The following is a 22126-nucleotide window of genomic DNA, read 5'->3' on the forward strand; positions in this document are numbered from 1 at the left end:
GAAAATTTAATGAGCTCTAAAAGTATGATCAAACTTTGTATTTGTAGTTTGTTCATGTAATGAGTCCATCTTAAACAAGCTTTAATCGAGCCGAACACAAACTGATCTCGAGTAACGCAAATTTTTTATACATTGTAAGCTGAACGAGCCGAGTTATAACTTGTTTGAGCTTGATTTGAAACTTTATTGAGCTTCAAAAAAAAAAAACTCAACCTTGATTTGTTTGTGTAACAAACCGATATTGAACGACTTTTAACGAACAAACAAGAGCTTCAACTGGAATAGCTTGGCTCGTTTGGTAGCTCTAGCCACAGGCTAGCTCGGGTTGCCCGTATAATTTAAGAAAATGCTTTAGACACAGATGCCGAGACACAAACCAGTGTGAATTTTGCGTGCATTGGATTGAAACCACGTGTATCCAACAATTCCAGACACATCTGTATTCAAATCTATAGCCAAAGTACTACTCTATAATTTTCGGCCAAGACCTTTTGTTGAACCCAGGGGGACAGCTAGCATGGGTGTTGGCCCCATCCGGACCATCCATGCTCGGCAATTGTATTTGTGTTTCCAGCAATAGTGGAGCACAAGTACCAAACTGGATGCCCTCCCCAAAAAATATATATATATGTACCCAACTGGAGCCCGAAAGTGCAGGTACTCTAAAGCAATCTACGAGTTATGTATCAAGTTATCGACGTTTCAACAAAGTCACAAAGAAATGACAAAAATAAATGAAGTGGTCAAATTTCTGTCTAGGTAGCAACAGACCTGGTGCATAGCTACTCAGGTACAAAAATTTCCAAGAGCCCTTTCAATGGAATGCATAGTTTTTGAAGAGAAAATTCTGCAGCAAGCATACTTATTTGTATTGCAATTGATAGCTGATTCAACTCAATGATACTACTTTGGCTATAACAACAAAATCAAAACCGATTTGCTTAATTTGATGACCAACGTAAACATCAGCAGGTTCCCACGGTGTAGTACATCATTTGCCTTCACACTTACAAAATGCCTCGAGCACTCGAGCTCGTTAGACTAGACTCGACGTAAAATGCGCGGATGAGAAACCAAAGGAGAGATGAGAAAAAGAATGCCCAAGGTTCAAAGGGAATCATGTTAGATTTTGACAGGAATCCAATGACCACAATCAAGGGATGAACTGCTCATATTACATTCAATGTTCTAAAACTCGCTACTCGGTACTCGCTCGGCCGGCCACCTTGTACCTTGTAGGCCGAGTACTCGGTGATTACTCGGCGAGTAGAAATTACTTGGTATTTTTTTTTATATGTTCCCCAAATGATATTCATAATGCATAATGAGAAGTTCAATGTTCATAGTTCAAACCAAATGAAACTAAGTACAAAATTACTAGTCCATTGCAAAGCTTAACGTTCAAGCCAAATGAAACCAGGTACGAAATTAATAGTCAATTACAAAGTTCAACGTTCAAACCAAATGAAACGAAGTACAAAATTAGTAGTCAATTATTCCTCCTCTTCCTCCTCTTCTTCTCGAAGAAGAAGAATAGCAGCAGCCGCTTCGGACAGCAGCAACTTCGAACAGCAGCAATAGCTTGATTGGCGTGTTCACTCGATTAGGGTAAGTATACAACTATACTGAAATTACACTAACGACCCTTCAAATTTAACATATTATGTGTTTTACCCCATTTTTCAGTTTTTTTTCCATTTTCTCCCCACTTCCGAGTAACCTCGTTTTACCGAGTAATCGGTACTCGCCGGGTACTCGCCGAGTAATGCCGAGTAATCGGCTGGCCAAGTAATTCCACCGAGTAGCCCTAACTCTACTCGGCTAGGCACCGAGTACTCGCCGAGTATTTCCGAGTTTTAGAACACTTTTACATTACCTGCAATTCGCATTTCTACATAGCTTCTGCTTCATAAGTCAATATAAACAACTTCAATTTGCTTTGTGTGGTAGCAAAACAGTTGAGTTTGGGAATCAATAGTAGTATACAGTTTCTGCATGAACCATTTCTGCGCCAACGAAAGGAACAAACCCGCGACATGCAATAGTAACCGGAAAATATGGACCAGATAACCAAACATGACTGCAGAGCCACGATAAGAACTTGCTCAACCGTTAAGGAAAATGAAGTGCATAAGGCAAAGACACAACTTCAAAAACATGCAAGGGAACAAACCGGCAAATAGAAAAATCAATCTGTTACTCATTCTCAACTGGAGACAGTAAAGGTTTATTTGAGAAGAAAGCCTCCAAATTTGCCAACATAAGGTCAACAGAGTCCCTAATGGATTCCTCTGTAAAGACAGCTCGATGCGGTGATAGCACAACATTATCCAGCGGGAATAGCTCCCGAGGAACCTCAGGCTCATTCTCAAACACATCCAAACCAGCACCGGCAATATCTCCTTGCACTAAAAATCGCACTAATTCCTTCTCGTCAATAACAGCTCCACGTGCAATATTCACAATGACACCCTCCTTTCCCAATGCCAACAAGACTTCCTTGTTAATCATATGGTGCGTTTGGTCATTCAATGCACAGCAAAGGATAAGGATATCACAATTTGTTGCTAGTTCACAAACATTAGAATAGAAAGGGAAGGAAACGGATGGTTTTGCCTTCCTTGAATAGTAAGAGAGAGTGCAGCCAAAAGCCTCAAGCCTCTTCGCAACTTCCATGCCTATGCTTCCTAGTCCAACAATCCCAACACGCTTTCCCCCCAACTGAAATCATGAAACGCCATCACTACACTGAACAAGAAAACCTGCTTTTGTTTTCGTTGATCATTAATAATCTCACTACATCATGCTTAGACTTAGCAATAACATTATTTACATGGTGTTGCGTATACTCACATTCGGAAAGGAATTCAAAGTTTGCGAGTTTTTGTAGAAAGATAGAGTATCAGATATGAGAAGCAAACGACTCCTTTTTTTTTTTTTCCAGCCTCAGCACCAACATTGCTTCCATAACTAAGCCACGTGGCAAATAAACAGGTACAAGACACTCAATAAATCATTATCAAACATCCTTGATAACTTAACTAGTTTCTAGCAGCACAGACAGTTTCCCTTCTTTGGTGCAGGATTTACAATGATAACAAAAACCTCTGACTGTTTATGCCACACAAATTTCTCACCGCCATCGACAATGCTGTCTATAATCTTAACTGTGCATGCACGCACACGGATATGGTTGCACACTAGTTTGCGTATAATACCCAATCACAATCGCTGAGATTAGAAACAAATTTGAGAAGTATTTGGGTTGACAATATAATGTACAAGGTCAGCAGTAGTAAACAGAATCAAACAATTACAATGGCCGTTCGTCAGTACAGTTATTCAAACACAAGAAACCGATCTGAAGAATAACATCTGCAATTTTGATGTAATTATGAAAGATAAGGACAAGGTAACCATGCCATCATAGTAGGAGACTATCTGTAGTGGTGGTATTACAAGTCATGGTAGGAGTATATTCTTTCACAATTTTATCACATACTCGGAAAAAATATACTTAAATTTCACCCACAGAGAAATATCTTGACCAATTTTACTCTTGTATACTCCCTCTGTCCCACAAAGATAGTTTGTTGTGAATAGACGTGCAAGTTTCGGATAAAAAACTGAAGTACTTTCGTGCATAATTTTTAAAATTTCTTGACACCAAATAAAAGAACTAACTGAGAACTTTAGTTTCATGTCTTAAATTTAAAAACCTAACTGCACAGCACGTCTTCTCAGAATAGACTATCCCTGCGCGATGGAGTGAGTACTATTGTAAGATTTTGTTTTGTATGGGTTCTATTTGGCCCCCCTAGAATGCAAATCATGGCTCCGCGCCTGTCTGTAATAAAAGTAAGCTATCAACTCAATATGCATTCCTTCAGTGAAATTTATTCATAAACATTATAAGCCGCTATAGTTTATTGAAGCATAAACAAGGATAAATAGTACTCTAGAACAGTAATAGCTCTCAAATGCAATGCACTAATTTTTTCACTGGACTCATTAGGTTGTTTGTTACGTTAGAATAGTTAGCCCACCAACACAACTTTAAAACACAACTGCGCGTTCCGAACCGCTCCATGTATGTGGCGTTCAAGCGTCCCAGATGCAGTCGTGTTTTAAAGTTGGGTATGTAGACTTTTTGTAGCTGAAATGTGTGTGTGTGTGTGTGTGGGTGTGTGAGAGAGAGAGAGAGAGAGAGAGATGACCTTGGATCCAAGAGGATAGTCACCCTTAACAAGCCAATTCCCACCGCGAACGTACCTATCAGCAGCCACGACTCTCCTCAAAACATCGATCAACAAGGCCACCGCCGTATCGGCAACGTCTTCGGAGAACACCGCGCCGGCGTTGGCAACAACAATCCCGCGGCGGCGGCACTCCGGCAAGTCGATCTGGTCGATACCGGCGCTGGAGGTGACGATGCACCGGAGCGACGGGAGGTGGCGGAGGACGTCGGGGTTCACCGGAGTGACGCCGCTGGCTATCATGGCCCGTACGTCGTGCGCGTGAGCGGCGAGGAATTGGTCGAGGGGAAGTGGGGATTCCCATGCTTTCACTAGGTGGAATTTCTGCGAAAATTCGGTTTCGACTGACTTGAAAGCCATCGGTGGCCGGATGATCAGAACCTTGGGGAGCTGCTGGTGTTTGGTTGCGAGGTTTAGGGGTTGTGGGTGGCTTCGGTAGGCCATGGATTTGGTGAGGAGTTGAGAGAATCGGAACTGGAGCAGATTAGTGTTCTTCGCGACTGGAACACATTGCAAATCTCAACAAAAAGGAGCGTGGGCAATGAAGAACTTTTTAGTGGCAGGGTACCACGTGGTATCTGATCGGTACATCAAGTCGTCCATTGCAGTTTAAGATGGTCCATATGGAAACTCTCTTTCTCCTTTTACTTCACCACTCTTTCTTTCATTTTTCTCTTTCCTAATTCGAGTCGTCCAAAATTGCATTGACGGCCCGGATGTGCCGAGCGGGCACAACGTAAGATGTATCCACTTAGCACCGAAAATTTTCTCGTGGATAATGGGTATGATTTATTCACGAAGCCGCTATAAAGAGCTAATTTTCTCAATTGTCCGTTTCGGCATTGGACAGTCTATATTATAATGAAACTGTTTTAGGAAAGAGTTTCATTGAAATTCGGACCGTCCAATATACTTTGGACGGACTCGATTCACCTCGGTAAACCACTATTCACAGAAGCTCCATGAAATAGTTTTTCTCGTCCCCTAGCTTTAAAAAATGGAAATCCCCTTGTTAAAAAAGAAAGGAAAGAAAAATAAGAGAAAATAGACTAAAAAAGGCACGAGAGAAATTGGTGAAATTGTTTACTTTTTAGTTTACATGAAAGGAAAGAATTTTCAAGGAACCCTCAAGAAAACAAAGTACAATATAAGAATTAATTTCTACTGTTATTTTTCCTCGTCTTTTGAAATTTTAAATCAAACAAGGAAGAGGAAATCTTTTTATACTCCCTTCAAATTCCCCAAAAGGAGTGTGGATAGTATTAGAAACATGTTTAGTCCCAGTAAGGGTTTATAAGAACTCGAACCTGGACTTTTTGTTTGTTTTTTTGAACATCAAAAAAAACCTGGACTTTTCCCACCATTGAACTAACCCCTCATTACTAGACTAAAAAACACAATGTAAAGATGGCAGACGAAATTTTTTCATAAAATTGACAAAAACTAATCATTTAGAGCATCTCCAGCCTTCATCCATATTTTTCCTCAAATTTGAGTCAAATTTTGGGTAAAACCCCATTTTGGGTAGATACATTTCCAACCATCAAATCCAAATTTTACACATCTCCCTCTTTCTCTCTCTCTCTCTCTAACTAGCCGTTGGAGAAATGGGTCAAAGCAAAAGTTGTCTCAAATTTGGGCAAAAAAATGGGTAAAACCCAAAATAGGAAAAGATTTGAGTCAAAGATTGGAGAGAGATTTTTGTAATTTTTGCTCCATTTTTAAATTTGAGTCTTAAAATGGGTCAGGGCTGGAGATGCTCTTACATCATATATAAAGTAAAAAATACAAATCCGGAACACTACATCAATTGTGAGAACCTACAAAACAACCAAGCCCAACAAGTCAACCAATATAAGACATAAGCCATTATAGGATAGAAACAAGAAAGAAATGATAAGCCCCTATAAGGGAGAACACTCGCACCCAAGTGTTAAGATTCGAACTCCTGACCTCTTAGTGAGATACAAAAGTCCTGAACAACTGAGTTGGCCATGGTGGTTTGTCAAAAACTAACTTGAAAAGGTTGCAAAATGTTAATCTCCAATCAAATAAGCTACACATGCTCAAGCTTCAATCTCGCAAATCTTCACCGAAAATGGGAGATAAACCACGAAGTTCTTAAAAGCTCTTCAAATTCGAACGTGAGAACAAGAAATTCTAGGGCAGAACACTAAAAATAAAATATTACTAGAATTACATCAAGAAATAACTTATAAACACTTCTTTACAACCCGTACCTCAAAATCAAGTCAAAACTGAAATCTCTATATATACTCCGTAAGATTCTACGTACCAAAAACGAAAGCAACAAAAACAAATGACGATGATAGCGTTAGCTGGGAAAGCAACACTGCGAATACCCAACATAAATACAAACCACATTGTTCTGAAACAAAGAGCAAGTCAACTAGACATAGATACATACGGCTCAAAGAGTGTTACACAAGGATTGGGATCATTCATCATGATTTCTGCAGCTCTTTCGAATTCCTCCCTAAGGACTCCAATGCTATTCCTGTCCACCACTCGACCCAGATCGTGAGAAGTCTCAAAGGGATCCTCTATGCATATCAAATGACGGTCGTTTCCAACCCTCCTAGTCCAGTCTTTAGCTCTCTTGCTGTGTAAATAGGCAACAGAGACGAAAGTAAAATAAAGTGAAGGCTCAAACTGATGCACGTATTTTCTGACTGACCAAACATGTTACATCGCATAACATGATGATCTGCCACTCGATCAATTTATTCAGTTCACCTATAATTTTTCAGAAGTGCATTTCCATGTACTAATATAAAGCGTCTACTCACCTGATTATGCTTCCAGTTCGAATAGATATAACATTGTTCGTGTAGTCGTGACAATAAGCCCAGTAATTGAAAAATGCCCACACCAATTGAGAAATACTTTCGCCATTACGTGATCCAAAACCAGAGAGTTTGTCAACTTGATCAAAATAAGCACATTCAATATCGTCAACAGTAACAGCATACGTTCTCTCCATTCCCTGGCAAAGCACAAAAATGCAGCATGAATTAGGGAAAGGAGCCAAATATATCAATGCAAGAACAATTCATGAGATGCACAAACGGCATTGGAAGGGATAAAATAAAATATTATAGTAGTTATGCGCCTGTAGGGCCACAAAAGGGTATCTATTGCATGAGGGGGTAGAGTAGAGAAAGAGTAAAATGTTATAGACGAACACCTCCTAACGATAGCATCGATTGAGCTCAGTGAATGATTAACTTTTGAGTGAAGTGGGCATCAGAGACTTGCACCTTGCGAAAGTGCATAAATATGGATAAACCAATTACAATCTAGATAGGCATTAGATAGGTGATGCGCAACTCATGGAAATGCATTATCATATATGGGAAACAATGAACGAATAATGTTCAGTGACTTCAACCGATTGCAGACAACCAACTGGGGCTAGCTCAGTTGGCCAGGACTCTTACATCGCACTAGGAAGTCAGGAGTTCGAGTCTCTTCACCTGCGCGTGGGTGTTCTTCCCTTTGTATATGTTGGGATTATTTCTCCCCCAAATGGAACTTGTAGTTGGGACTTGTAGTTGGGTTTGGCTTATAATGATTATGGTCCATTTAATGAGCTTATTTATCTTGTTTGTTGAGTTGTTGGACATGATTATCTCGTGGACTCTCACACAATTGATGTAGTGTCCATGATTTGAACTTTGTAATTCATACATGATGTAATGCTCTCTCCTATCGATTGGCAAAAAAAGGGCCAATTGCAGACGGTCATTACATGAAATGACAGCTTTAATTTTAACTTCCATCCTAATCCTCCATTATCCTCATAAGGCCCCGTCCAATTGCAAGGAAAAGAAAGAAAAGTATGGGAATGGCTTGTCTCCTGCATTTTTTGGGCGTCCAGATAGCAAGAAAGTTGTAAGACCCACATCTCTAACTTCCCCTCTAGAATAGTTTTCCTTCAAAACTCATCTAGCAAAAAAAAAAAAAAAAATTTTCTACACAATTTTGTATTTTACTAGTTTCCTAGCCAATTAAACTATCGCTTTTTAACTTTCCCACAATTTTCCTTTATCAAATGAACACGTGCAGGAAGATACTTTTCCTACTCCTTTATTTCACTTCACTAAAATTTTCTCGAGTCAGTACCTTGAATGTAAGTGCAATCATTACATGTCTCCATAAAAAGTTGGAACTCCCAAGAGGGACCAACAACAAGGAATGGAGGGTGTACATCCTAAAGCTGATCCATACCACAAATTTGATGCAAGACCAACAGTTTGTCATAATAATACTAGTACAAAAAACTCCCTCCCTCGAAGAAAAGCAATCAAATACTCTACAATATAAGGACCAATAAAACCATCATCAAAACAAAACAAAGAACCCCTCAATTGCATCCATTATGATTATCAAGCTTTAAATTCAAGAGGCAAAAAATGGCACACACCTGTAAGCATGGCAGTATAGCAGGTTGACGCTGTTGTAAGAAATGAATGCACATCAAGACGTACCTGTAAAGCTTTCAAAGTTATTAGCAACTGAGATTTTAGACAAGGAAATAAACACCTATGAAATACCATTCAAGCCATAACTCACGCATAGCTAGACAGTGTTCCTTGGTAAGTTTCATTAACTCCTCTTGATTTTGCCCAGTGTTTCACAATGAAAACCAACTGCCGCAGTCTCACGTCTATTTTAGCATAGTCCCTCAGAAGCTTTGTATTTACAACAGCCAAAACATTATTAATGCATATATCACAAGATATTCCAGTGGCTGGGTCCATAAGCTTCACTATCGGAACCCGAGCACGTGTCAGAGCCTGTATACAGATGATACTAAAACCCTTGAGAAACTTGACATGATTCCATAATGGATAAGATAAAATTCGAGTGTCTATGTACAACACAAAAACAATCAGGAAAAGAACTATTGTGTTACGAAACAAAATCCACGTCCATGCAGACTAGACTCCTTTTCATGTGCTCGGTGGAGCTATGCTTGACACTCAACAGTTTCGAAACATGGCAATTGCCGTGCAAGTTCATGGATCAGTTGAAGGAAATTCATATAAGTAGTTTAGCCTTTCTCTGGTCCAACCAGCATATTACAAAAACTTAAAGGAATCAAAGGTTAAAGAAAGAAAGCCATGCAATAAAATACACTGTAAATGGTGCTAATTATTAGGGTAGGAGCAATGCCACTGGTAAAAGAGAAAAGGCTTGGTGGCAATGCCGGTAGTAATGATGGCCCTAAGTTTTTTTTTTTTTTTTTTGATAAGTAAATAATTATATAAAAGAATGTTGCCCCTAATTGTTTCCATCATCTTGAGAGAGAGAGAGAGAGAGAGAGAGAGAGAGAAAGAGAGAGAGAGTATAAAACTGATCCAGGGTCCAGGGTTATTCTCCTCATTTCAGCAAAAAAGGGGCCATTATTTAAAGCAACACCTTTTACTTTTTCATAAATTTTTATCTTCATTTTTGTCTGCACATTGAAGTCTTAACGAGAGTAAAAAATAACAGCTCAGTAATAGTGATGGCATCACACATTTCATACCTTTTTAGTAACTTAACATGACAATAACAGTCGAGACACTGCAGAAATGCGAGAAGGTTAGATCGTTTACCTGCACATTCTGAAGATTATCTGACTCCAGTATTTCTGCCAGCTTCAACAAAACCTCAGGCTTGTTAACATCTGGATCCTCGAAAGTCATGCAAACATCAACGTCACTTTTTGAAACCCCAAAGGAGTTGGCACATGATCCATAAAGATACAAACGAGCTTCAGGCCATTCTTTGCTAACAAGCTTCTCCAATAATGTCATCAGCTGTTTTTGCTTCCCCTTTTCTTCCTCTGGCGGTATTAAGGACTCATAAATGGCAAGGAAAGGGGCATTTAGCCTGTTTATATCATTACGACATGCAGTGCGGCTTTTGAAGTTCCTCCCCTTCTGGTTAAGCAGCCTTTTCCCTCTGGTATCTGATCTATGATCCTGATCACGCAAAGCAAAGCTCAATCCCTAAAGCTATATAATTCGGTCAAGTCCACGATTGTACAGAAAATTTAGATGCCCACAAGCAGGCAGCACCCACGTATCTATTTACAGAAACTTTATGTTCTTCAGGTCAAGGATATCTGCTGAGAATTTATGTAATTCCTAACTAGAACACTTGAGAGGTCGGGAAAGGACCCCAACTTGAAAGGCCACAAGTATAATGGGGAATTGCAAGACACGTGTGTGTGAATAAGGCCACAAGTGCAATGGGGAGAATTGCAGAATTCCAAGACACATGTGGGGCCTGTGGGTGTCTGAGTCTCTCTGATAACACACATCAATGTAATTTGTATAGCTACACCTACCAAATGATGGTAAAGACTACGATCCAACATAAACCTTGGGTCTACTACATCAATCAAGCCAGGAAGGATTGTTTGAAATTTGGTTGAGTCTCCTGCCCATGGCCTCTCCTGCCAATTGCTTCTCATGACAGAGGCCATGGGCATATTCCTTGGTGTGACCGTGTATCACACGAGAAAAAGCAAGGGTATGCCTGGTTCCCTTTTATACCCAAATAGAGAACAAATCCATTTCTAACCAGTGAACATCCCCAACTGCTTGAGAACTTTTCCACATTGATGCGGAATTGAATCCCCTAATATTATGTGCACATACTGCAAGCCACTTGCAAGTTTTGCACAAGCTGGCGGAGCCATAGATCCAAGATATTACAACCTCCTCCATTTCATCATTTTTATTAGACCCTTTTATGAGCATTTATTATATCCCTTCTACAAAATATAGCCCACCTATTAATCACAGGACCAAACAAAGAAATAACAGTTTCTTGGGTAATTCTAGAAGACCTCCATTAATGTTGCACAATCTATTTGATGATGTATAGCAAAGAACTGTGGGCCAGTCTGAACAGAAACCTCCAATAGAACACTATTGAATTTGAGAGAATATCTGGAAGTATCTTTGCTTTTAAGTAAGTTTTTCCTTCCCTTAATCAAAGCACGAGGTTTGCAACAGCATTCCACATTGAACTACTGTTGCCTCTGATGTGAAACTAATTATCAGAAATCTAACACTAGGGTAACCACAAGACTAAACGCAATAAGACCCAAAGTGTACATCTATTACCATATCTGGGGAACTCTGATGCGCTTTTTGGTTGTTCTTCTCGTCAGACCCATCCTCTAATACTAACGAACCGAGAAACTCTTCATGGTTTTAGTAGAACTCTTAACCAGCATTTATCTATAATTTTCAGACTAGTCCTGTTATTAATGACAGACCAAAAGAAGAAATAACAGTTGCTTGTAAAATTGTAGAAGACCTCCACAAATATACAACCATCAATTCAACCAAGTATAACAAACAACCGCAGCCATTCTGAACAAAAGCCTCCAGTACGGCTCGGCTTGTAACACCTCTTTTGTAGCTTTCATATAAGGTTTCCTACCCTAAAAACTCGATATTTGCAACATCATTCCAAATTGAACTAAGGTTACCTACTTACCTGTAACGTGGAACTAATTCATGACGTTTGTATCAAGAAGTAAGGGTAACTACAGGGGTAAAAGCAATAAAACCCAAAGTTTAAAGTTTATTACCTTCTCACGAAAACTACGATGCCCCTTCCGGTTATTCTTCTCGTCAGACCCATCCTCTAATACTAAAGAACCAAACTCTTCATCCAAACGACCATCTAATACACTTCCAACTGGTCCACCACCGTCCCTCCTCGTGTCATCTCGCAACCTATACCCAGGTTTTACTCCATTTTCTCCAACCTCACAATGCAACACTGCCAGAGACTCTTCAATGTCAGATGCCGAAACTGAGTGAAGACTACTCCCCCCTGGTGGGCCAGGACTATCAAGCTGCCTGCTTAATCTCCGTTCGAACACCCTAGTATCACCGCGGTTCTTCCCATGTCCGACCAGTACCCCAGTATCACCGTGATTTCTTCCATGTTCGGGCAATAATCTTTTTTCCCTCTCATCCTCGTGGTTTGACATAGCACCCCTGGGCCCCCTATGGCTCACTTCACCAAACCCGCTCTTTCCCTTCTTATCCACATTATTCTCAAAACTCCTATTTCCCGAATCCCAATTCCCATAACTACTTGGTTTGCTGGGAAACCCGGGTGGGGGACGCCTCACTCCTTGTGAGGGCCCAATCTGCTGATGCCTCCCCCACCCCCCACTGCCACTGTCCCTTCGCTCTCGCTCTCGATTCTGAAAATTACGCGAGTTTTCCCCGGGGTTTTGATTAAAACTAGGAGAATTCCTGTTGTAATCGAAATTCAATGGCCTGTTCCCTTCAACTGTTTCTCTAGCTTTTGCACTCTCTTGGCTTTGGATTTTGCAAGGCAAGGAGCCAAACATGAGGTTTTGTTCGTGTTGATGGGTTAAGTCTGGTCTTGGAGTGGGACCCAAAAACCCTATCTTTTGTCTGATGTCGTCGGCTAAGGACTGGGGGTTGAATTGGAAATTCTGCTGGTGGTTGCGATTGAACTCAGACCAACTGTGATTAGGGTTTAGGTTAGGGTTAGGGTTAGGGTTTTGGAGAAAACCCTGTGGGAAGTAGTTGTGAGGGGCGAAGGGAGGCCGAATATCGCGACCGTTGGATGGGAAGGGCGGGTAAGGGAGGGTGGGTCCCACGGCAGCGACGGCCGGGTCATGGGAGAGAATTTGGGCCGCTGGTGGTTGCGTCGGTGGTGGCGGTTGAGGTGTGGGGTTACGCAGCAACTGGAGGAGGAACTCTCCGCCGTTGGCTGACGGCGGAGACGGCTGCGTTGAGTTGTCGCCCCCGCCGCCGATCATGACTGCTGAGGAGTGAGGCGAGTAGAGGCGCTACTTAGAGAGAGAAACTCATATGTGCGCGTATGTATGCATAGTGATAGTAGAGAGAGAGATAGAGAGAGAGAGAGAGTCTTGGCTGACCAACTGTTGGTTGATAGATTGGAATTTGGAATTTGGTTGGATCCAACTTCAGTTTTCATCTCCAAAAGCATTTTTCTTTTACTTTTTCTTTGGATCAAAACTACATTCATTTCCGAAGCTATAGCAGCAAATTGTTTCAAATTTAGGGAAATTTTGATAAAAAGTCGAGAGAATTTTGAAACGATATCCACCTTGTTGCCTTGTTGGGTTCTTCAAAAAAATTGACTAACAAAATTTTTGATTGTTTCGTCATTCACATTTTTTTGTTCTTAGCGATTTTTTTATCATTTCTATTGAATTCTTTCTTTTCTTGGAAAAAGAAAAAAGTTGAAAATATTTTTTGTTATAAATGCCTTTTACTTTTGCACTCTTTTCTTATTTAAAAACAAAATCGCATTATATATAGCAAGCATTGATAAATTTTCATAATTTTACTTAAAAGGGATGACGAGTTTTGATTTACTAACAACAAAGTTTTGCTCCATCCATGTCATATTGTTTTTTTTTTTTTCAAAAATTAAAGAATTAAGTTAAATTATTTGGGGTATAACTTTTTGTTTTCCTATCAAATCAAAGATTTTATTCATTTTTTTAATTCGTGAAATAAAACTAGAAAAAATTAAGTACTACAATATTTTATTTTTAATAATTCATTTTAAAATAAATTAGTTCGAACCATTAAATTATATAATCAAAGTTTTTTTTTTTATCCGCAATTATATAATCAATGTTATGCTTTGACATAAGCCAAAAGTAAAAGTTGTTAGTTTCGAACAAAAAAGTCACAATTATATATACAGTGGTTAATAACTTTGATTTTTAACGTGGCTGAAGTTCTTGACAACGACGAGCAAAGTTTTTAATTTTGTACGGGCAAGCACAATGTTCTCTCTACTGGGACGGTACATACCGCTATCGGTGTATATCTCGGTACCGTTCTGGATTAACCGTAACATATGTTTTATGTAGTTTTAATATATGTAAAAAACTCGAAGTAGAAACATAAAATAAATACTAGTAACACTTTGATAGCATATCTTAAACTTAGTCATAATATCAAATTAAGATGATTAACATATTATAGACTCCAGATTTTGTTGAATTATCTTAAAAATCTAGCACTTTTAAGCAAAAGAAAAAAATACACAAATTTTTTTTTTAGTCAGCCAAGATCCCGTTACAAGTCCGGTACAGGCCAGTATTTATGGTGGTACGAAACATCTACTTATGTGTACCATTTTACGGGTCGATACGGAACGAAATTGACAACATTAAAGTGGTTCTCATTAATGAAATAACCCGCTGAAAGCCCAAAACGGGTCGGTGGATCCGTTTAATGGATTGTTCTTTCCAATCCCTTTAGCCCACATCCTCAACGGGACTTGATTCCCCACCTGCAAAGTGGTCATACTTGGCTATGGCCCTATTACTCTTAGAGCAAGTTTAATGGAGGATGGATAGTCGTTTTCCATCCCCAAATGCTAAAATATGGTCTCTAATGGGGGATGGAAAAGGAGATGCAAAATGACTTTCATGGATATGGGGATGGATACAAATGATTATAGCTATAAATGCCACGTCATCAAACCCAACTGCAATTACCAAAAAATGGACAATCAGAGTTACCTTTATCCGCTGGAAAGTTGGTCGGAATCTGCAAATGTCGCCGGTTTTTAGAATTGGTCATCAGAATTTGCAAATGTTGGTGGTTTCTGCAGTCTGTCGCTGGAGAGAGAGAGATATAGAGGTGAGAAATGGAGAGATCTCGCCGATGTGAGAGAAAGATCGACTAGTTTTCTGTTGTGGTAATTTCTAGGGTTTGGTCAAAGAGGAGTTTGCTCTAATCCAAAGAGAGAGAGAGAGGGGGGGAGGGGTGTGAGAGGGAGATATCGCCGGTGAGAGAAAGAGAGAAAGATCGGTCGTCGTATATGGGAGTTCAAAAAGAGAGAGATCGTCGTATATGGTGAGTTCGAAGAGAGAGAGACCGACAGTATAACGTTAGACATTTTATCCAGTGTGACACTTCACACTTTGGGTAACAATAATATTTTTCATCCCGTCGTTCTATTTTAAAATTCACTATTGAAGAGAGATAAATCCTATTTTATAACTAATTAATTTTTAACAACTTTTTGAAACTAAAATAACTACTACTCCATCATTCTCCTCAGTTTCCATCCCATCATTGGGCTTGCTTTTACGCACAAAAATATGTAACTATCCGGAAGTTTTTATAAATAAAATCACAAATTCCATGCATCCCACTGGTGCAGCTTGCATCCACTTTCTTTCTCTCTCTTTTTAAATGCAAATCTTCATTAAGAAATCCAAACAGATCAAAGATACAAGAAAAAACGGGATTACAGGAGAGAACTCAAAAAGAGCCCACTAGACCTAGTCTACTTGTACATGTGAGCACACCACAAACACAAGTACAGAGACAATAATCCCAGCCGAAAAAAACCTCTCTCTCTCTCTCTGAAACCTAAGAATCACTTAACAAAGACAGCAAGAGAGGTGAGCATCCTCTTCAAAAAAAAAAGAGGTGAGCATCCAGGATGTGCAGATGAACAGCTTGCATCCGCTATATATCCTTGTGATGATTAATCATCTAGCTAGCACAACTTTAATAGTAAAATCAAATGGTTTTGAAACCATCATCAAATGAAACCTAAACTCACCAACAAAATCAATCAAACGAACTCCTTAATAAAAGTCAAAAGAGCAGCGGCCCGTCGGGCATCGATCAGATCGATCCCATGGAACCCGATATTGTCGAACCGCGCTTCCACCGGGACTCCTTCCAAGATCAGCATTTGCACGAACGCCTGCTGCTTGTCCACCATCGGGTCTCCTCCGAACCCTACCACCAGACACCTCCCCAGAGACTTTATCTTCTCCTTGTGGGGCCCATCCGCCATCGGGTTGGAGTACCGGTGGTCCCTGTCCGTTCCCGGCGGCAACGAGAGGTGCCAGTAGAGGTCGATCGCCGGCAACGGGAGGAACTGGTCGGTGGCGAATTTGAGCTCGGATCGCGTCCGTTTGTTCCCGCTGAACATGGGTTGGTTCAATATTAGCCCTGTGATCTTCATCGGTTCTAGATTGTGGTCCATGGCTCGTAATGCGGCGTGGAACACGATGTTTGCGCCGTTGCTGGCGCCGTAAAGGTTGCACCTGTTTGGACCGTAGAACACAATCAATTACAGTAGGATCCTACGTAAGCCATGCCTTCTACTTCTTTGGAAATAGTACGCAATGAGATATCTCGTTTGTACTACTTACTCCGTCCCAATTTGTTTGTCCAATTTCGACATGCATTTGTATTTTTTTTCCCGTAATATGTTTGTGATTGTCACTAACTTGCAAATGTAATAACCTAAGTATCATCACCATAACTCATCATACTTCATCCATTCTCTAAAAACTAATGTCGAATGATCTTCTATCCGATCAATTTGATTTTGTGCATATTATGTGCATGAAAACTTCTACAAACTGAACGGTTCACGTCATGATGATAATTGATAACACCCAAACAATCTACAAGGTAGTAAACCAAACAATTTTATACCTCGAGAAATCACCGTAGTCTCTAAGCCACTCATCACCCTCTCCTCCCAACTCAGCCTGCTTCTTCACCCACAGTATCGCATCAACCGCATCCTCGTACTGCGCCGGAAGCCGGCTCTCCGGCGCCAGCCTGTAATCCACCGAGACCAGCACCGCCGGGATCTCCACCGCCATTTTGCTGCAGTGATCGTGGATCATGGCAGTTGCCGGGCTGAAATCAATAAACCCACCGCCATGGACGTAAATGATTATCGGGAGCTTGGCGACGGAGGTGTCGTTGCACGGCAGTTTGGTCGGGCGGAAGATGCGGAGGGAGGTTTTCTTGTCGGCGTTGAGGGTCACGTCCTTGCTGACGGTTGGCTGGTCGGGGGTGAGGACATCGGGGGTGGCGGGGAGGGAGGGGATTTTGAGGTGGCGGTTGACAGTGCCGTCGGGGTTGAGAGAGATGTTGAGGTGGTCGTAGGCGTCGAATCCAGGCATGGTTTAGTAATGTAATGAAGGTAAAAAAGCATAGGAATGGGAGATGAAGCTTTGTAATGAATTCAGAGGGTTTGATGAAGTCGAATGGTTTCTCCTCCTCCTTCTTCTTCTTCTTCTTCTTCTTTTTCTTCTCTCTCTCTCTCTCTCTCTCTCTCTCTATTTTTTTGGGGTTTCTATGGCTTGAAATTTTGTTAGCATAACAGTTCGTCCAGAAGAGTTGGAGATGCAAAGGCTAACCATTCAGGTGTTTCATCAAAGTTGAGGCTCTCCTCATCCGGTGTAATAGGAGCTGTGGTTTTACCAAAATGTGGTGACTGATTAATTGTACATGCACATTGGATAACTGAAAATTGTGTTTGTATAGTTTATCACGGATCCAGCAGAGAAGCTTGTACAATTCAATCTGAACCGTTTATATTGATCTGTTGAATACTTTTAACGGTAAGAATATTAAAAGAAATTTGAACTATTAAAAATATTATCCGACGGTTGTAATCACTTGGACTGCATCTCTGCGGTCCAGGTTTCTCTTTTATCAAACCCTTGTTTTAGTACTCTGTTTGGGGGAACTGATACTTACGGCCTGCTTGTTTTTTACACAAGTGTGATCAGTTAGGGCCACGCTAAATCCCCCCCTTCCATTGATCCGTGACTCATAAAGCACACCTAAATGTAGATTCAAGTCACGAAGATGCTATATCCAGGGCCATGCTACTAGTTCTCCACTTTTGTAGGATCCTCGCCAAGTCTCACAATTGATGATCAAAGTCATTCATACAAGAAATTTTGATTTGTTTAACCCCCCTCAATAAAAATCAACTCAAGTGGAAATCGTTAACGCTCGATCAAATCCTTCAATCCCTAAGCTAGCTTAAATGCTAGACCAAATTCCAAGCCAAGATATTTGATCAAGAATGCAATAATACGGAATGAGTTTAATCTAACTCACGCAAAATGGGTAACGATGACTCATAATCTGACTCGGGTAACCGACGGCCCCATTCGAGTGCCACGCGGGATTTAGGTTACGTGGAATCCCAGCGACTACGCGATCTGTCTCTTTGATTGAGGACGTGATGGACTTCAATCAACGGATCCTCATCCCTTAGATTCTCTCCATTGACAAATCACAAACCTTACAAATAGGTAGAGGGCTAGCCACCGAAGGAGAGTTCTTACTTAATACGGAGTATTCATACACATTATTTTCTCCGAACTAACATGATCGTCGGAGGGTCTACGAATACTTGTTTTGCAAAAGCCTATATACCACGTCGCTCGAGACTGAAGCAACAATTTTGCATATAATCAAAAAAAGCGAAGGCAGTTTCATAGCAGACCTAAATCATTCTGCTTATTATTACAGTAATAATCCAATGGCTAATCCCAATTGCAAAACTCACATTGTTGACTTGAGCTCCACATCACTACTCTTCTCAGCAGCAAAAGCAGAGCTAACGAACTCCTTGACATCTTCATAGAGCCCTTGAGCCTTTTTAGGGTCGAATAACTCCGCAGCATGACACCCATCTTCGTCGAACTTGACCACCACGCGCACCCCGCGTGCCTCCAACATCTTCGCGACCTCCCTCTGGCGATCCACAAGGGGGTCCCCACCGTACCCCCTGATCAAGCACCTCGGCAGCCGTCCGATCTTCTCTTTCCCGCCCACCATCGGATTGCAAAACTCATGATCGCGGTCTGTGCCCTCCGGTAATGCCAGGGCCCACAGCAGATCGTTCGCGGGCAATGGTATGATCATGTCGTTGACGAGTCTCGTTTCCGATTCAGTCCTCTGGACCCCGCCGAAATATGGCTGGTTCATTATCAGCCCCGCGATCTTCACCGGTGACAGATCGAGATCTAGGACGCGTAAGCCCGCGTGGTACACCATATTTCCCCCAGAGCTACTACCTGTTAGGATTTATACCACAATTATCACATAAAAATAAATAATTATCAAATTTATTTATCTCTCATTCTATTATAACCAGATAAAAAATTTGCTTACATTTTTTTTAACACTATTTCCATCCAAAAAAGATCTTCTTTGATATATTCCAATTAGTTCTATCAAACAAAGTATTCAAAATCACATAAAACCTTACAATAACGATATAAAAAATATTTTTTCAATTCTTTTTTAGTAGCACTCTAAAATTGTCCTTTAGTGCTGAAAATCACACAATAAAAGACAAATTTAAGAGTGGTGGAGTGTAAGAATCATTATTGGGGTGGAGCGTAGGATTTGGATTGGGAAATGTGAAGTTAATCATTGTTCGTGAAATGTGAAGTTAAAATCAAACTTTGTCCTCAACTTTGTTTATAGTTAAAGAAAAGGTTTGGTTCAACTCTCTTTGGCTCTTAAATGAAAGCTATTGAAATATTATTTTAATGATTTGAATCGTTCATTTTAAAAATCGATACTTTTTTCATTATGTACCTGAAGAATCAAGTTTTCCAGTAACCAATAAGTGCCTAATAGACGGACGCGGGGGGCTGCTGTCCCAATTTTGGGGCCCACCTCGGTCTCGCTCCGATGATCTGAATCGTTCACTTTGTAGAGCTCGTCGAATAGAGCAATTATGCAAAAAATCAGTTTAATTGGATATCATTAAGTACCTGATTGGAGCCCATATAACTCTCAGTCCATGGGTTACAGTGGATTTGATCCAGTATTTCGAATCTATTCTTTTTAAGATAAAAAAGTTCCGATTAGGTACTTAATGATATCCAATTAAGCTGATTTTTTGCATAGATGTTCTACTTGGCGAATTCTACAAAGTGAACGATTCAGATCATCGGAGCGAGACCGAAATGGGCCCTAAAATGAGGTGCAGCAGTCCCCCCTCCCTCCTAATAGACTACTTTCAAAACAACCCTTTGGATGGTAGGTTTTTCGGAGAAATGAAATGGAGGGAGAGAGCTATTTCTCCCTTGTTGATGATTAAAGAGGTGAGAGATGGTGAGAATCAAAAATCCTTCACAGTCATTTTTTTTCTCACCAAGGTTTATCCAAATGACATGGTGAGAAAACATATTATTACTTCTCTTCTTTTCTCATCGTTAAGAGAAACTACACTCCTTTTTTTTTATTTCTCACCCAAGTAGCCAAAAGGCTTTGGCTGTAAGTGTCAATTTTTTCCTTTTTTTTTGGAATTGGGATGGACATGATCCGCCCCAATATAGCTCCGTCACTAACTAGCACAAGATATAATCAATTTAACACGAAGTCCAAAGACAAACAAATAAGGATAGAGTGCGTAAGACACGAAACATACTAGTCATTTGAAATAAGATGGTAAAATTTAGAACTTTTAGTTTCCATGGCTTACCCATCAAGAAAACCCTAGAAAAATCTCCCAATTCCTTCAACCACTCGTCACAGCCGTTGATCCCCAAGGCCTGGTCACGGACCCACATCAGCGCATCGACGGCGTCGTCGTAGGCCGCCGGCAGCCGGTGCTCCGGCGCGAGGCGGTACTCGAGGGACAAAACCAGGGCAGGGGATTGAGCCGACATGGCATTACACGATCGGTGAAAGGGGAGCGCCGTGGCGCTGAAGAGGACGAAGCCGCCGCCGTGGAAGTAGATGATGATTGGGAGTTTGGTTTGAGGTGGAGAGCGGAGGGGGCGGAAGAGGCGGAGGAAGGTGGCGGCGGTGGGGTTGAGAGGGAGGTCTTTGGAGAGGGCAATTGGGGGAATTGAGTTGTTGTTTTGGGTAGGGGTTGGGGTTGGGGGTAGGGATGGCATTGGGTTGAGACGGGTGAGGGAGCCGTCTGGGTTTGGGGCGATTTTGAGGAATTCGTATGGATCCATGGAGGGGTGGGACTGTAGAGTGAGAGTGGTGTTTCAGCTATTGTTGTTTTGAGACTTTTTTTTCTTTTTTTTTTGGAGAGAGAGAGAGAGAGAGGGGTTGTAGGGAGGTTTTTATTTGGAAGTGGATTGGTTGGATTGCTTCAACCCTTGTCGAATAATTTGTCAAAATATTTGAGTTTTTTTCGAAAATATTTTTACCATGATTTTTCTATTTCTTGAGTTCCTCCCATCAAAGCAAATCTCATTAGGAAAAAATTGACTAAAAATTGATAATAATGCGGAAAGTTTTAAATATAATATTCAATTCGTCCTACTTCAAATGTTCACTATGAAAATTCTTGCTATTTCAAACCAAAAATATATATTCTACGTATTTACTTTTTTTATTCTTACACAAAATTGAAGTACTCAATGAGCTCTTTGAAAAAACAATGTGTAGGAACATACTATTTTTTTTGAGATTTATAATTGTACGAATTTCTATAGGAGACATTTAAAATGGAAATGAGTAATAAATAAATAGTGTTGTTGAGTAGTTATTAAATCCAGCTGTGACCTCTACGAAGTTGCACCTACCATCACAACTACCCTTTTAAATGCTTTCAAAGTTGTTGTGGGGTGGTTAAATACTGTTTTCAGTTGAATCCCATAACTACCCTTTTAGATGTTTTCAGTCGAGTCTCAACCGGAAAATTAGATATGTGGAGTGGTGTATTAATGTTCACTGCCTTTTTTTTCCTTTTCTTCCTTGGAGCATGTTTGTGAGTCGAATTATTTGGTTGGATTGACTATTTGTTTAGGATTCATCAATTCGGGATTGATTATGTCGGTATTTGGTAGGCACACATTAGGAACTTAAAACTATTTACCTTGGAAGTGGTGCGGTTGGATTTGTGTTGGTCGGCTCGGTGGAAAAGGAAGGCATTGGGGTTAGAGGGAGGGAGGGAGGGAGGACCAAAGGAAGGAGAAATTCCAGAGGGGGAAAGCTATGAGTGCAAAGCTGACATTTCATGCTTCAATTTTGCTTACATCTTTGTTACTGATAAAC

General features: G+C 40.6%; 4 protein-coding genes across 4 annotated transcripts; all 4 read right to left on the reverse strand.

Annotated features, from left to right (window-relative positions):
• Positions 1 to 2180: 2180 nt before the first annotated feature.
• LOC131334903 (glyoxylate/hydroxypyruvate reductase HPR3-like) lies at positions 2181 to 4818 on the reverse strand. Its single transcript, XM_058370209.1, has 2 exons — positions 4218 to 4818; positions 2181 to 2721 (listed from the first exon to the last, which is right to left on the reverse strand). The coding sequence occupies exons 1-2, from the start codon at positions 4698 to 4700 to the stop codon at positions 2197 to 2199; spliced, it is 1008 nt and encodes a 335-aa protein (XP_058226192.1). The 5' UTR covers positions 4701 to 4818; the 3' UTR covers positions 2181 to 2196.
• Positions 4819 to 6430: 1612 nt separating this feature from the next.
• Positions 6431 to 13329, reverse strand: LOC131334902 (UTP:RNA uridylyltransferase 1). Its single transcript, XM_058370208.1, has 6 exons — positions 11875 to 13329; positions 9881 to 10249; positions 8853 to 9076; positions 8704 to 8767; positions 7067 to 7263; positions 6431 to 6879 (listed from the first exon to the last, which is right to left on the reverse strand). The coding sequence occupies exons 1-6, from the start codon at positions 13087 to 13089 to the stop codon at positions 6663 to 6665; spliced, it is 2286 nt and encodes a 761-aa protein (XP_058226191.1). The 5' UTR covers positions 13090 to 13329; the 3' UTR covers positions 6431 to 6662.
• A 2443-nt stretch (positions 13330 to 15772) lies between these two features.
• On the reverse strand, positions 15773 to 17382 carry LOC131332298 (probable carboxylesterase 9). Its single transcript, XM_058366447.1, has 2 exons — positions 16781 to 17382; positions 15773 to 16383 (listed from the first exon to the last, which is right to left on the reverse strand). Exons 1-2 carry the CDS (start codon positions 17257 to 17259, stop codon positions 15903 to 15905), a joined length of 960 nt encoding a protein of 319 aa, XP_058222430.1. The 5' UTR covers positions 17260 to 17382; the 3' UTR covers positions 15773 to 15902.
• Positions 17383 to 18489: 1107 nt separating this feature from the next.
• On the reverse strand, positions 18490 to 21556 carry LOC131332299 (probable carboxylesterase 8). The gene is made up of 3 exons (XM_058366448.1): positions 20595 to 21556; positions 18600 to 19173; positions 18490 to 18543 (listed from the first exon to the last, which is right to left on the reverse strand). The coding sequence occupies exons 1-2, from the start codon at positions 21076 to 21078 to the stop codon at positions 18659 to 18661; spliced, it is 999 nt and encodes a 332-aa protein (XP_058222431.1). The 5' UTR covers positions 21079 to 21556; the 3' UTR covers positions 18490 to 18543; positions 18600 to 18658.
• Between the last annotated feature and the right edge of the window lie 570 nt (positions 21557 to 22126).

This window comes from Rhododendron vialii, chromosome 7a (assembly GCF_030253575.1).
Source record: "Rhododendron vialii isolate Sample 1 chromosome 7a, ASM3025357v1".
In the NCBI taxonomy this organism is placed as follows: domain Eukaryota; kingdom Viridiplantae; phylum Streptophyta; class Magnoliopsida; order Ericales; family Ericaceae; genus Rhododendron; species Rhododendron vialii.